Below are 13,083 nucleotides of genomic sequence, written 5' to 3'. Positions count from 1 at the left end.
CTTCCTGTTTACTTAAGTAACATTTTATCCTTCTTGGGTCTCTGATGAAGATTGAAGACTTGATAGTTATAGTTTTCCTTGTTATCAAATTCAGAAAAGAAACTCACAAAAGGGGTGTAAAGTATGTAAAGTTGAGAGTCATAAAAGCTTAAATTGTTTATCTAAGAAAATGTTTGAGGTCTAAAAAAAATAGTTTTAGGTTAGTAATACAAGTTAGGATAGAAAGTGAATTAGGCACAAAACTTTGGACTCACCAAGATAGGATAGAAAATGGAGTATTTTCTCTGAATTGGCCTAATGCAAATGGACTGGACATTATGAATGTAATTCTTACCTGATCATTGTTTTTATTGTATATAATTTTTCTATGTCAGAGTTAACCCCCCATTTGTTTAGACAAAAAGGAGGAAATGTTGTATGATATTTTTATTGCATTCTGACACTCCCAAGACTGACAATAAAGTTTATTTTGAATCAGAGGGCAGACGCTAGCTACTAGATGACCAAAATTTACCATAGAGATTTTGGAGGATTGAGTACAGATAGACAAGAAGTAGTAGGGCCAGGCTTAGAGAGGGTCTCAGCCTTTTTGTATCAAGGAACAAAAGAGAGGAGGTCACTGGTTGCTTCTCTGTCACTTCTCTGATCATTTAGGTTGCCCCAATATCTGACTCCCATGTTTTATTGATAAAGAATAATTAGATAAACACACCAATTTTCAACTATTATAAGAGAAGTAAACAAAGGACTTAGTGCTTTGAGAGTAAACTGTACTTTATTTAGGGAGCATTATTTTGCAGAACTATATCTACGTCTTAGTTGGCTAGCACTCTATGCCCTTTTATAGAACAGCAGAAGACTGCTCCCTTAACCACGTGCCACTAAGGAAACATGAGGAAATGCATTACTTTTATTCCAAGAAGTACTCATTACAATGTTCTTAATGGCAAGATGGCTAGGTTTGAGCATTAGCAATTGTCTGAAGGTGTTGTCCTTTGGAATCATGACTCCAGATCAACCAGGAATGGAAACTCAAGGTTAGTCTTCTTTTGACCTAATCCCTGAACTGCATTGTATAGACAATGTATTTGAATTACATTTTTTTTTATGAACTTGAAAGTGTTTCTAAAATGGTTCTGGCTATTGGTCTGGCTGACTGTTCATCAAAAACCCAGAAAAGAAAGTTTGATAAAATCAGTTATTGCTGAAATTCAGCTAGCGTCAGAATGGTGGTCTGTTCAGCATTTATTAGTGCTAGACACAAGTGTAGGAATAAACTAGGAGAAGGTGGGAATAAGCAGTTGTAACCAGCATCCAAGGAACAGAGAGCACAGCCAGTCTTTATCTGAAGATACTTTTCCTTGATCCCTTGCTGCTGGGAACCAAGGTAGTTTCCCCGACTTTAAAAGACCACTGGTGAGACAACAGAAGGATTGCTAAGAGGGGAAAGCAAACTTTGTATGATGTAGGGTTCTTTACCTGCATTGGAGAATGGATTTGAATGTGTTTCAATAAAAAGTTTTCTATGATATCAAACAGAACATAAATATCAGAAAACAGTGTGGCCTCTTTACTTCTTCATTGCAGCAATCTCAGGAAAAGAATCATTATCAATAGTGTGCATTTGGTGAGTGGAGGTGTTTGGTGGGGTGTGGGTGTAGCCAGGGTCTACTCGGCACAGAATCTTTCTGTCATTACATTTGTGGGAACAGAAAAGCCGGAACATTCTTATCTGAAGCAGAGTCTATAGAAACAATGAAAGAAAGGCACTAAAGGAAATGCTTAGAGAGGTCCTTATGAGTGAGTGGGAAGGAAAGAACATGGAAGGAAATATTCATATGTCATAGAAGCTCAAGATGCACTTGTTGGAGAGGCCCTACCCTTGGTTTTGGTTATGTTACAGATCTCTCTCTCTCTCTCTCTCTCTCTCTCTCTCTCTCTCTCTCTCTCTCTCTCTCTCTCTCTCCCTCTCTCTCTCTCTCCCCCCCTCTCTCTCTCTGTCTCTGTCTCTGTCTCTCTGTCTCTCTGTCTCTCTCTCTCTCTCTCTCTCTCTCTCTCTCTCTCTCTCTCTCTCAATTGTCAGATGGTCTAAATGAAAGTGTAAATACTACTCAGATCATCCACGGGGAATTAGTTCCAGGAACCTTGGAAATGCCCAGATCCACAGATACTCAGGGCCCTTATGTAAAATAGCAGTGGCCTATATATAACCCACACACCCTCCTGTAGAGTAGAAATCATCTTTAGTTTACTTATGATTCCTGAAACAATGTAAATGCTATGAAAATAAATGTAAAATAACTTTAAGTTTTATGTACAGAATTAAGTGGTTTTTTGTTTGTTTGTTTGTTTTCTGTTTTGGAATATTCTCTCTCTGAGTTTGGTTGAATCTACAGGTGCAGACCCCGAGCTGTACCATATGGGAGTCTGATAATGTTTACCTAAGGGCACAGGCATGGCTTCATTTCCTGTGTCCTTCCCCATGTCCTCATTTTCTGAACTTTCTTCTTTTTGTTGCTCTCCTTGAGATGTGTACTATTTGAAGGGCTACAGCCTGAGTAATAGTGGTCAAATCAGGATTTTTCAATTAAAGGTTAATTTTCAATTAAAGCTTAATTGTCATTGGCTGCAATGTGGCCAGCACAAATGACAGCTGAGATTCCTGCTGGCCACATTGCAGCCTTGCTAGAGCAATAAATGGCAGGGTACAGCAGAAACATAATAAAATAAAAAAGAAACCCCGTGCTGTTAAATTTTATTTTCATTGTAAACTACTATGTAATCAAGGCCCAAAATTATTAAACTAGCATAATGGTGTTTATTCCTTTAATAGCATCAGTAATATGCTGTGTTATATTCATATCATCTGTAGAGTCAGCTGTATTATGATCAAATAGCTACCTGACTAAGAATCTACTGTCTTTTAAAATAAGAAATGAACATTAATTTTCAATAGCTAACATACTGGTTATGTTAAATTTTAGAGCATAACTGGGGACAACCGTTGTTTTTAGTTTGTACTACAAATCCTTCTACTTCCTCCTTCCTCCTCTTCTTTTACAGTTTTGTTAGTTTGTTTTTATGTCTGAAGGACTCTATACATATGAAAAAGAAGCTGGGCTCATCTACAAAAATATCTTGACCTTAAATTCTCCCAAAAAGCAGACCCTGGTTTGCAAATAAATTTTGGATCCAGTGGCAGGATGTGTTGAGTATTTTGTTTCAAACTTTTCATTGAAAATGAAGGACTTGCCGGGCGGTGGTGGCGCACGCCTTTAATCCCAGCACTCGGGAGGCAGAGGCAGGCGGATCTCTGTGAGTTCGAGACCAGCCTGGGCTACCAAGTGAGTTCCAGGAAAGGCGCAAAGCTACACAGGGAAACCCTGTCTCAAAAAAAAAAAAAAAAAAAAAAAAAAAAGAAAAAAGAAAATGAAGGACTTTAATAAATAATACATTCTCCTGGCACAGTCAAACAGCTGGATTCGGGATAGCTTGAATTCATGCTTTAAAAAAATTGTTTTGTGCTCTTCTGTCAAAAATAAAAAAGAAGTTCAGTAAGGGGGTTATGGACACACAGACTATGTTGTGGTCCTCTAAAACAAGTAGCCCTGAATATATCTGAAAAGAAAAACACACGGTAGGAATCCAATGCTTATTTTGCATTTTAGTTCTTCAAAAGTTGTATCCCCTAAAACTTGTTCTATCTAGTATTCTAAGTGTCATTTTAACATGTAGCTTGAGAAGATCTTCTCAAGTACTCCATATCAGTACATGTCAGTGCTTAATGGATCTTTAAAAGGCATTTTGTGCTATTTACAAAAAAAAAAAAAAAAGCTTATATGATGACTTTAAAGGTGTCAATGACCAGGCTATCCCCTTTCAACATATGTTCTTAAGGAAATATTTACCAACTGGACAAGTGAAATGCTAATTAGCTATATTCAAAGCCTACAACAAAATGAATGTTTATCAATTAACATTCTTTTTTTCATAGAATGAAGCTGCAATAAGCATCACTAAATGAATATTTTAGGACAATATTTAATATTAATTCAAAGTGAGCTTGAAATAGAACTAAGTGAAGAAAGCAGATGACAAAATTTGACTCCATATTTTTGTTAGAAAACAAATCTTTAAACACAGCGAAAGAGTAGAAAGGAAAAGGGGGATAGCTGAAGGAGAGGAGGAGGGGAATAAAAAAACATATTCCAGCAATGGTGACCTGAATGGATATTTCACATATATGTTTTATCTTTCTAACTACATGTATAAGTGTATATTATGTTTATAACTAGGAAAGGATTGTTTTAAAGTTCTAATGGGTTTACTGACGTCTATGGTATGGATATTAAATGTTTCTTGAAAACCCCGGTGGTGAAGGCTTGATTAGTTCCCAGCCTGGTGCCTTGGGATATCCTGTGACCTTCAAGAACTGAATCTAATGAGAGGTATTAGGGCATTGGGTGTGAACAGTGGAACTTTGGTCCCTTCTTCCAGGTTTCCGGTTTTGTTTCACCACCCGCCCCCACTGTGATCTGCTGTCTCTTTACAGGCTCTAAAGCTGGGGTGGTGGTGGTGGTGGTGGTGGTTTGTTATGGATTAAAATGCCCCCAAATTGTGAACCATCACAAATCTTTTCTCTTTATGACTTGAGTATCTCAGGATTTTTTTTTAAAACTAGAGGTAGGGGGTTGATACATGATATTTCTAGTAAGCTGTATATTAAAATAACATTTGTAGTAGTAGGCTATGAAGGTTTCAGTTGGTTCCATTTTTTAAAAAAAACAAAAACGTGAAATAAACTGAGGTTTGTTATCACTAAACATAGCATCACTGTTATTTTCTCTATTTTAGGGAAAAGTTAATTAAAGAAAGGGTGGAAAGGTACTGTTTGAAGCAGGTAACGTAACATGCTGTGAGTTTGCTTGTCATTTCATCCTAAAGATTTTAGTATGAAGAAGGTAACTGTCTAATAATGCCTGATATCAACTCTCCAAATCAAACTGAGCAGAAAAACAAAAGCACCTGGAGGAGAAAGCTATGGTAACAAGGCATAAAGTCTCAAGACTGGGGTGGTTTCCTGAAACTGCTACTTTTTCAGCAAGGCTACAAGGCTGGTACTTTTTTAAGGTCACCTTCACACTTTGGTGAGTTCTCATTGCTAAACGTAGAAGCGCTGCTTTGTAAGGGTCAACATTGAAGCCATTCATATTGTTTAAAATGAGATAAAGTTATTATGAATAGAACGGCTATTATATATCTATATCTATATCTATATCTATATCTATATCTATATCTATTTCGATAGGGTTTCTCTGTGTAGTTTTGGTGCCTGTCCTGGATCTCGCGCTGTAGACCAGGCTGGCCTCGAACTCACAGAGATCTGCCTGGCTCTGCCTCCCGAGTGCTGGGATTAAAGGCGTGCACCACCACCGCCCAGCTGGCTATCATAATTTACTAAGATACTACACTGTTTCAAACCTATAGGGATAACGTTTAAGACAGATTTTTAAACTCAGCAAACTACTGTATAAATATAAAGGCTGAAGTCTGGTAGCTCACACCAAGTAAGTTTCAAGTCCTACACAGGGAGAATGAGGAGTTGAACCTAGTCTATCTCTCCATAGCTTGAAGGGAGAGGATGAATAGACAATATGCATTAAAAAAGTGAGTGGTCTGATGTAGAATTAGTAACTGCTAGGCCAAACACTTTTCAAGCTTTTACCTATGTATGTATAATCTGGGGTCATTATTGAAAATCAATTATTGTTCAGTAAGTCACTCATTCAGTTCTAATGAGGTCCCAGGTGATCTGTGGAGAGTATTTTGTGTAGCAAGAAGAAGCACTAGGACCTTTCAGATAAGGGAACCTTAAACTCCCACAGGAGAAAACTTGGGTTTTAGAGGTCACATGCTAATTTCATTCTGCCTAATAGCCCATAGTGAACCTAGCCCATAGTAGGTTGCAACTTTGCATGCTTGTGCCTCTTCATCTTCCTTGTGCCCGATGGATCCCATGCTCACTGTATTTTATTATAGTGAAGACAGAAGATGTGAGGAGAGAGCATTATCTTAGGACTCTCTGGGGTTGGGTGAGCAGAGAAGAATCTGCAGCAAACTTCAGCTGCTTTTCCAATTCATCCCACAACATCCCCTTTGAGAAAGATAAGATGTTAAACATTCTTCATTTCAAAGAGTTGAAAGTCTACCATGGGCCAGAGCTGATGACTGGCTTCCAGCTTTGCTTGTCTAGACTATCTTAGTGTGTTCTCCATGTTGCTGAGCAGAACCTGTGTAGTGGATGAAAGGGATGTGTTCTTCAGAGACTCTTTGGAGATAACTCATTCAACATACAAACTTAGAGCTCCAGCTGCTGAAAAAAAAATCCCCAGAAGACAGACAGACAGACAGACAGGAAAATCAGCAATAAAATCAGAGCTGCAACCCTGGCTGATTTGTGTTCTCAGAAGACCTTTTATTTCTTATTGTAAATTATCATCTATTTACTTGTTTATTTAGTGTGTATGTGTCTCCGTGTGTATATGAGCATAGAGCATATGCATGTATGTCTGTTTAGGCTGAGTCCTGAAGATGGTGAGGGCAGGCACTCTTAACCACTGATGCGTATCTCCAGCCCTCAGAGGGACCTTTTCAACAAGGACTTTCAACTGACCCCAGCTCCAATTCTGCCATCAACACAAAGCCGGTGTGAGATCTCTCTCTCTCTCTCTCTCTCTCTCTCTCTCTCTCTCTCTCTCTCTCTCTCTGTCACACACACACACACACACACACACACACACACACACACATCACAGATACGTATATATATATCCACACAATCTCCATATCTATCTGTGTGTGCATCAGAAGCCATGTGGAGTTAAGAAGAATGCCAGCCTAGAAGGAAAGGACGTCATCAAAATTTGAGGACTGAGTATGGTGATGCATGCCTTTAATCCCAGCACTTGGGAAACTGTGAGTTGTGAGTTCAAGGGCAGCCTGGTCTACACAGCAAGATTTAAGCCAGTCAGACTTGTGTAGTGAGACCTGATCTCAAAAAACAAACTTAAACAAATAAAAAAAAAATCCTCAAAATTTGAAGTGGATCATACAGGGTTGTCTAGAACATGAACAAAAATCTTGTTTTGGAATTCAATGATGACTTTCCCAGCAGTTAATCACTCCTTTTAGGCATGACTGATTCTCACCAAAATTGAAATGAACAGCAAGAAAAGTACAGCAAGGAAGAAACCATGATAACAATCCTGCATTTTCTTCTTCCTTCCTGTAGGTATTTGATCAAAACAGGATTCTGCCAGTCCAAAGAGAAGGCAGTCTGCAGATGTGGCCCACAATGGGAAAAGGAAAATGATGGCTTGTGAAGAAAATCAGAGAAGCCAAAGATCAAGGCTTCTTTCTCTTTTCCACGGGAACTAAACTTAGGGCTTCCTCTACATCTGCTGTGTGGAAGGCTTGTTGCATTGCATTGACATCTGATTACAACAATATCCATCTTCATAAGCCCGTCTGCGTCTGCTTGCAAAAGGTCATCTAACTGGTTCTGTTAACTGTTGACATTCTTTCATAGAAGAAGGTAGGGAGGTCACTGAACCCTCACTTCAGTACCCAGCCACTCCTCTGTAGATGTAACCGTCTTGTTACATAAGAAACACAGAGCCAATGCAGAGATGAAAGCCCAAGAGGTCAGAGCTAAGAGCTAAAAACCTTACCCTTCACTGCTGCTGCTGTCTTCTTCAGCCAAGAAAGCTACTTCCTGTCTGTTTGTCTTTTTTATAGACATTCTATTCTGCCTTCTCATTGGTTGTAAACCCAACCACATGACCTCCTCGTCATTGCCTGTCTGTACAGACCTCCAGGTCTTCTATGGTTGGTATTGAGATTAAAGGCGTGTGTCTCCATGCTAGCTGTATCCTTGAACACACAGAGATCCACCTAGCTCTGCCTCCCAAGAGCTGGGATTAAAGGTGTGCACCACCACCACCCAGCTTCTGCTATGGCTTGCTATTAGCTCTGACCCAAGGCAACTTTATTTATTAACATGCAAATAAAATCACATTTCAGTACAAATAAAACATCACCATACTCCTCCCAGCCAGTATTATGCCAGTCTGTCCTAACTGCATGTAGTTTCTGGGAGAGACACATAGGCAATGGGAAAACAAGGAGAAAGGGGCTTCATCTGTTGTTATGGTTAAGCTTCATCCTTGGAGGGTGAGCATTTTTTGGTGCAGCTGCTTTGGGGCCAGTTGTGCTCCTGATAGTAGCCCCTCATGCAAGCTCTTTAAGCTCTATAAACTCATTAGTTTCCCAGGGAAACTGTGGTGGGTCAGAAGTTTGGTTTGTGTCATTGGGACCTTAAAGGAAGGAGATAGATTATCTAGGCTCCTGCCAAGGAGAGCTTTCTCACAAGGTCCTTCTGTGGCTTGAAATTCTTCATGAGCATTGTTTGGGCCTGAGCTGCTTAACAATAAGTGTGAGAAACTCTTAGATTAGACACAATCTTGTTTGGGTGTTTGCCTGTGGGTGTCTAACTGACCTGAGTGAGGAGCAGGCTGGAAGAGGGACCCCAACAAGGGGTCTTGGAGGCTGTTTAGGTCCACAGGGGAATCCAAGTGTTTGAGAGATGACATCATCGTGGCTTCTGGGCCACTGAGGAAAATGGGTTGAGAAGGCAACACCCAGAGACCAGGAGAAGCACATAGTACTGAGTGTGTGACTTCCTATTAGGTCAGAGTCAGTGTGTGCCACAGGGAACAAGAAAGACAATTGTGCTACCTCTGTGAGCGAATTAAGACACTATAAACAGACAAATGTCTTTGGACAGATGAGTAGATTCCCGAGGAATAGAAAGACAGTTGATTTTGTTCAGAAACATAGGGTAGGGTCAAGTTTTCTAAATGATGTTTTTCAGACTTTACAAATGACAAACTTATATTTTTTATCTTGAAGATAGTCAATGCAAGTTTAGCAAATAATTAAACAATAGGGATTTTAAAAATTCAATATTTATATGTCAATTGCTATTGCTTCTCTTTCAGGGGTTCAAAGTTTGATTCAGGATACCTATATGGTAGCTCTTAAATATCTGTACCTCTAATTCCAGGGAATCTGATAAGCTCTTCTGGCCTACAAAGGCTCACAAGTGTGCATAGACACACATGCAGGCAAAATATCTATACAAAAACAATTAAATTAAAAAGAAAGATGTTCATTTAATGTACCAAGATACCAAGTCTTTGTTAGAATATACATTATTTTCTGAATCAACACTGCAGACATTCTTTTATAGTCACTATCCTTTTAAAAAGGGAGTGGGCAGGCACAGCAACAGTTTAGCCTGAAGAACATTTGGTGTGGTAGTCTTGGGTATTGGGAAGGGATGAATTCTAAACAGACTTCTCATGTAAGATTAGTGAGATCTCTGAGGTGCTGTGCTCTTCCCTGCTAGTGCGGAAAACGGTAGGGATTGCTGAGAGGACTAAATGAGATAATTCATAATTTTACTGTAAACCAAGCCTGGAATAGAAAGTGCTTAATAGATACTACAGTAACAATAGGACGTATATCAACAACAAAATAAACTCTAACACTAACTCTATATAGTTTGGATTCTTTTAAACGGAACCCTGTTGTGTAAAAAAAAAAAAATGAGAGCTGGGTAAGGGACCGGATTGGTGCGGGAAAAACTACATTTCCCAGTAGGCTGCTGTGGCCAAGGGCTGTTTTCTCTTATTTCCGGGTATGTCATGTGACTCTCAGACTGCGCTATGGCGGAAGCAGAGGAGCAGGTAAACGCTGGCAGAGCTAGTTCGGGGCAACCGGGACAGGGAGACCTGAGTGAGGGGGTCTGGGGCGCGGAGGGCCGGGAGCAAGGCTGTCCTGGCCCAGCTAGTTGGGGCGGCCCCTCCCCTCGGGGATAGCGTCATGCACACCTCCACCGTCCGAGCCGGCCTAGCCTCGGCTCAGCCCTTCTGGTTTATGTTAAGTGGAATTTTTCGAAGAAGGCAAGTCGAGACTGGGCTATGCAAGGCTGAAGGGATTATCCCTGTTGCTGGCAACGTCCAGCCTGCAGCTCAGTAGGTAGCACTGAGATGTTGAGTAGAAATTACTGCTTTCTTTTCATACAGCCGTTCTGATAGCCACACATTAGGGCAAAGAACAAAAACTGAATGAAACTGACGAAATAGAAGACTAAGGCCAGACCTTGAAAGAGACCCCTGGAGCTGTCGTTTCTAGTTTCACTTCAGTTTGACATATACAATATTTCCCCCTCTTACATTAAATGGCCTGTCTGCCAGTTTCTGTGATGCTCCTTAAGAAGAGATATGGTGATGAGCTGTTTACTGTCATAAGAGACATTGACTTGTAGTAGACTTTTTACCATTCACATCACATGCTTATTTTATGTATGCCAAAAGTTAAGGAATTTGACTTGGAAGAATATAGGTTTGGCATTGTGTTAGCAAGAGCCTCTTACCCATCATTTGTGCAAACTATCTTTTGCACTGCAGGTCAAGGGGGAACAGAACTTGCCCTCCTATCAGGCCTTACTCAGTTTGACTACTGTGAGACGGCTTTTCACGTTGAGCATTTCCATTTCTGTTGAAACATAGCTGTGGTTTGGTACAGAAACAAAGGTCCCAGTTCGTTAAATTCTTAGATTAGATCCAGTGTGATAGAACGTAGTACCCCTTATATTCCCACTCATGCAGAAGAGGAGTTTGACAAAGCTGTCTGGTGTTAAAACTAGAAAATCAGGTAGATAATAAGATGTTTCACACTTGCACAGTGCTTTCCATCTTCAAAAGCCCCTTTCACATGACAGTTGGTCCTTCCAAAAGAACTCTGTGAGGTAAATGTTTTTTCTGATACAGAAGTCATATAAAGCCTCCATGTCTCAAACCCTTTCCTCCCAAACTGTGGTAGAACAGTGCCCATATGGTCATTACCGACTAGGGCCTTGTGCAGCCACCCCTTCCACGCTCCGACTTCATTTCTGACCAGCATCTTCCTCTTGTACCACTCTGTCTCACACTGCCTTTCTTGTTGTTCTGTAAACAAGCCAGGCATGTTTCCTCCCCAGAACCTTTGCTCACACTGGCCCTTTTCAGGACTTCTGATATTTGCAGGGCGTTCCCCTTTACTTTCCTCATGCCTCTGTGGAATTTTGCTTCCTGATTGAGACCTCCTGCTCATTCTTTGAAACCATCTTCTGATAATATTTTGCATAATATTTATGTCTTAAAATTTTTATTTTTCTTGTGTATTTTCACTTTTGCATGCTATATGGTAAGAATTTATTCATTACTGATGACCAATATTAGGATATTGCTTGATACTTAATATATTAAATTATTGGATTTTACAGATAAATGGATTGAAATTCAGTCAATTTGAATTTTCTCATGCTCACATCTATAATGTTTTAGTCTCATGTTTTCAAAACTCACATTTTTTCACTAGACCACTTTGCACTTTGCTTTTTAAAATATGCCGAAGAGCCTAAATCTAAATTTCATATATATATGAACTTTAAGAAGTAAAATTAGCCCTTATCATCTTGATGGCTTTCCTTTTAGCCCTTATTCCTCCTGTGGTGTTTCCAATGTACTATTGGAAAGAGCATTCCTTCCCAGTTGGTACCAGTGTGCATTCATAAATTGTTCTATGAATTCATAAAAAATTACGATTCTTAAATAAGTAATTATATTAATATTAGTTCTTTGAAGATTAAACAAGAGTAGGCTTTTCTTATTTTCTGGATTGGTACATTTTGCACTTACAGTAAGAGCCATTAAAATCTGATAGTAGGACTTTGTCAAACAGTTTTTTGATGACAAAGTTCACAGAAATCAAGTGAGTAAATGTGCTCATATTTTGCCACCTTGCATATTTTTGGAAATCATGGCATCTATTTTTCTTCCTCTTGAGTCCTTTAGGAGTTGACATGTGTATTAAATGAACTACCATGACAAATTACAGAGGGAGGTGAAGCATTTTCTTGGTACCCTGTCCTGTAAATGCAAACATCCTTCCAAGATGAATAGCACAAAATTAAACCCATTGGCTTATCTTTCCTGAGGGTTGTGTTCTTTGATGATTGTCTCCCCTTTAATTTTATGAATAGCCAAAATGGTGACATCTGTACTGAGTTAACATACTATAAAAAATTCACAGTTTAAAGCTGAAATCACTGCTTGAGTATGGGTAAACAGATGTCTTTAAGTCATAATGGAAGCCTTGATTTTGCTGAATGTAGAAAAAGTACTTTGTAAAAGTAACATTTGTGTTTTATAGTTCATAGAAAGCTAATAGCCACAGCTCTGCCTGGAATTCTTGTAACCAGCAGTTTTGCTTATTTCTGGAACGATTTATAGGTGGCTTTCATCGTCACAGATGCCCAACAGTGTTTGTCCCAACCTCTCATGAATAACACTCTGCTTGAAGTCTGGTGGGTGTATTTGTCTCCCGCGGATTGCTGAGTCCTCAGAACGAGGACTATAGCTTCCTCATGTCTGTATCTCCCCAAGAGCTAGTGGTTTCCAAACCCTAAGTGCTGAAATGAATCTAGTAGGAGGAGAACACTTGTAACTGTCACCTGTGAATCCTGTTCAGTAGAGTTTGCGGGAAATCATCGTATCATATTTAAAATGTTGGGAGGTTACTCCTTCAGTTGTAATATGGATCACATTGTCCACATTTCTTCCTCTTAGCCTTCACACACTTTCATCCTACCTACCCAGCCACAAAATTAACCATCTGTTCCTTGGCTGTAGGAGAGCGTTTTAAATTTGATTTCCACTATTGCATCTTAGAAATTCGGGGGGTTGCATCCTTATTGCAGGTTATCAGATGGTTCAGTCTATGCTGATGAATATCAACGTGCATATAAAATAAAAATCAGGTTTGTATATACTTCAGTCCCTCCATTTCCTTGCCTGTTAATTTATTCTCTAAGATTTGTTATGAAATAAATCCATTAAAGTGGTTAGGGTAACATGGTTAACTTATAAATCAGACAAAGATTAATTGTTCAGATCCAGGCTTGGCCAGGGCAACCAA

The 13,083-nt window shown here is 39.4% G+C and overlaps 1 protein-coding gene across 1 annotated transcript in view; it reads left to right on the top strand.

Annotated features, from left to right (window-relative positions):
• The first annotated feature begins 9,749 nt into the window (after positions 1-9,749).
• The window catches only part of Vps41 (VPS41 subunit of HOPS complex), a 163,997-nt gene continuing 160,663 nt past the window's right edge, over positions 9,750-13,083 (top strand). Inside the window, exon 1 of the mRNA XM_059263371.1 lies at positions 9,750-9,809. Coding sequence (XP_059119354.1) covers positions 9,789-9,809 — 21 coding nt within the window. The 5' untranslated portion in view covers positions 9,750-9,788. The remainder of the gene's footprint in view (positions 9,810-13,083) is intronic.

The sequence above is a fragment of the Peromyscus eremicus genome, chromosome 5 (genome assembly GCF_949786415.1).
Source record: "Peromyscus eremicus chromosome 5, PerEre_H2_v1, whole genome shotgun sequence".
NCBI classification, from domain to species: domain Eukaryota; kingdom Metazoa; phylum Chordata; class Mammalia; order Rodentia; family Cricetidae; genus Peromyscus; species Peromyscus eremicus.
Note: the sequence above shows the minus strand (reverse complement) of the source record. Positions and strands in the feature narration are given on the sequence as shown.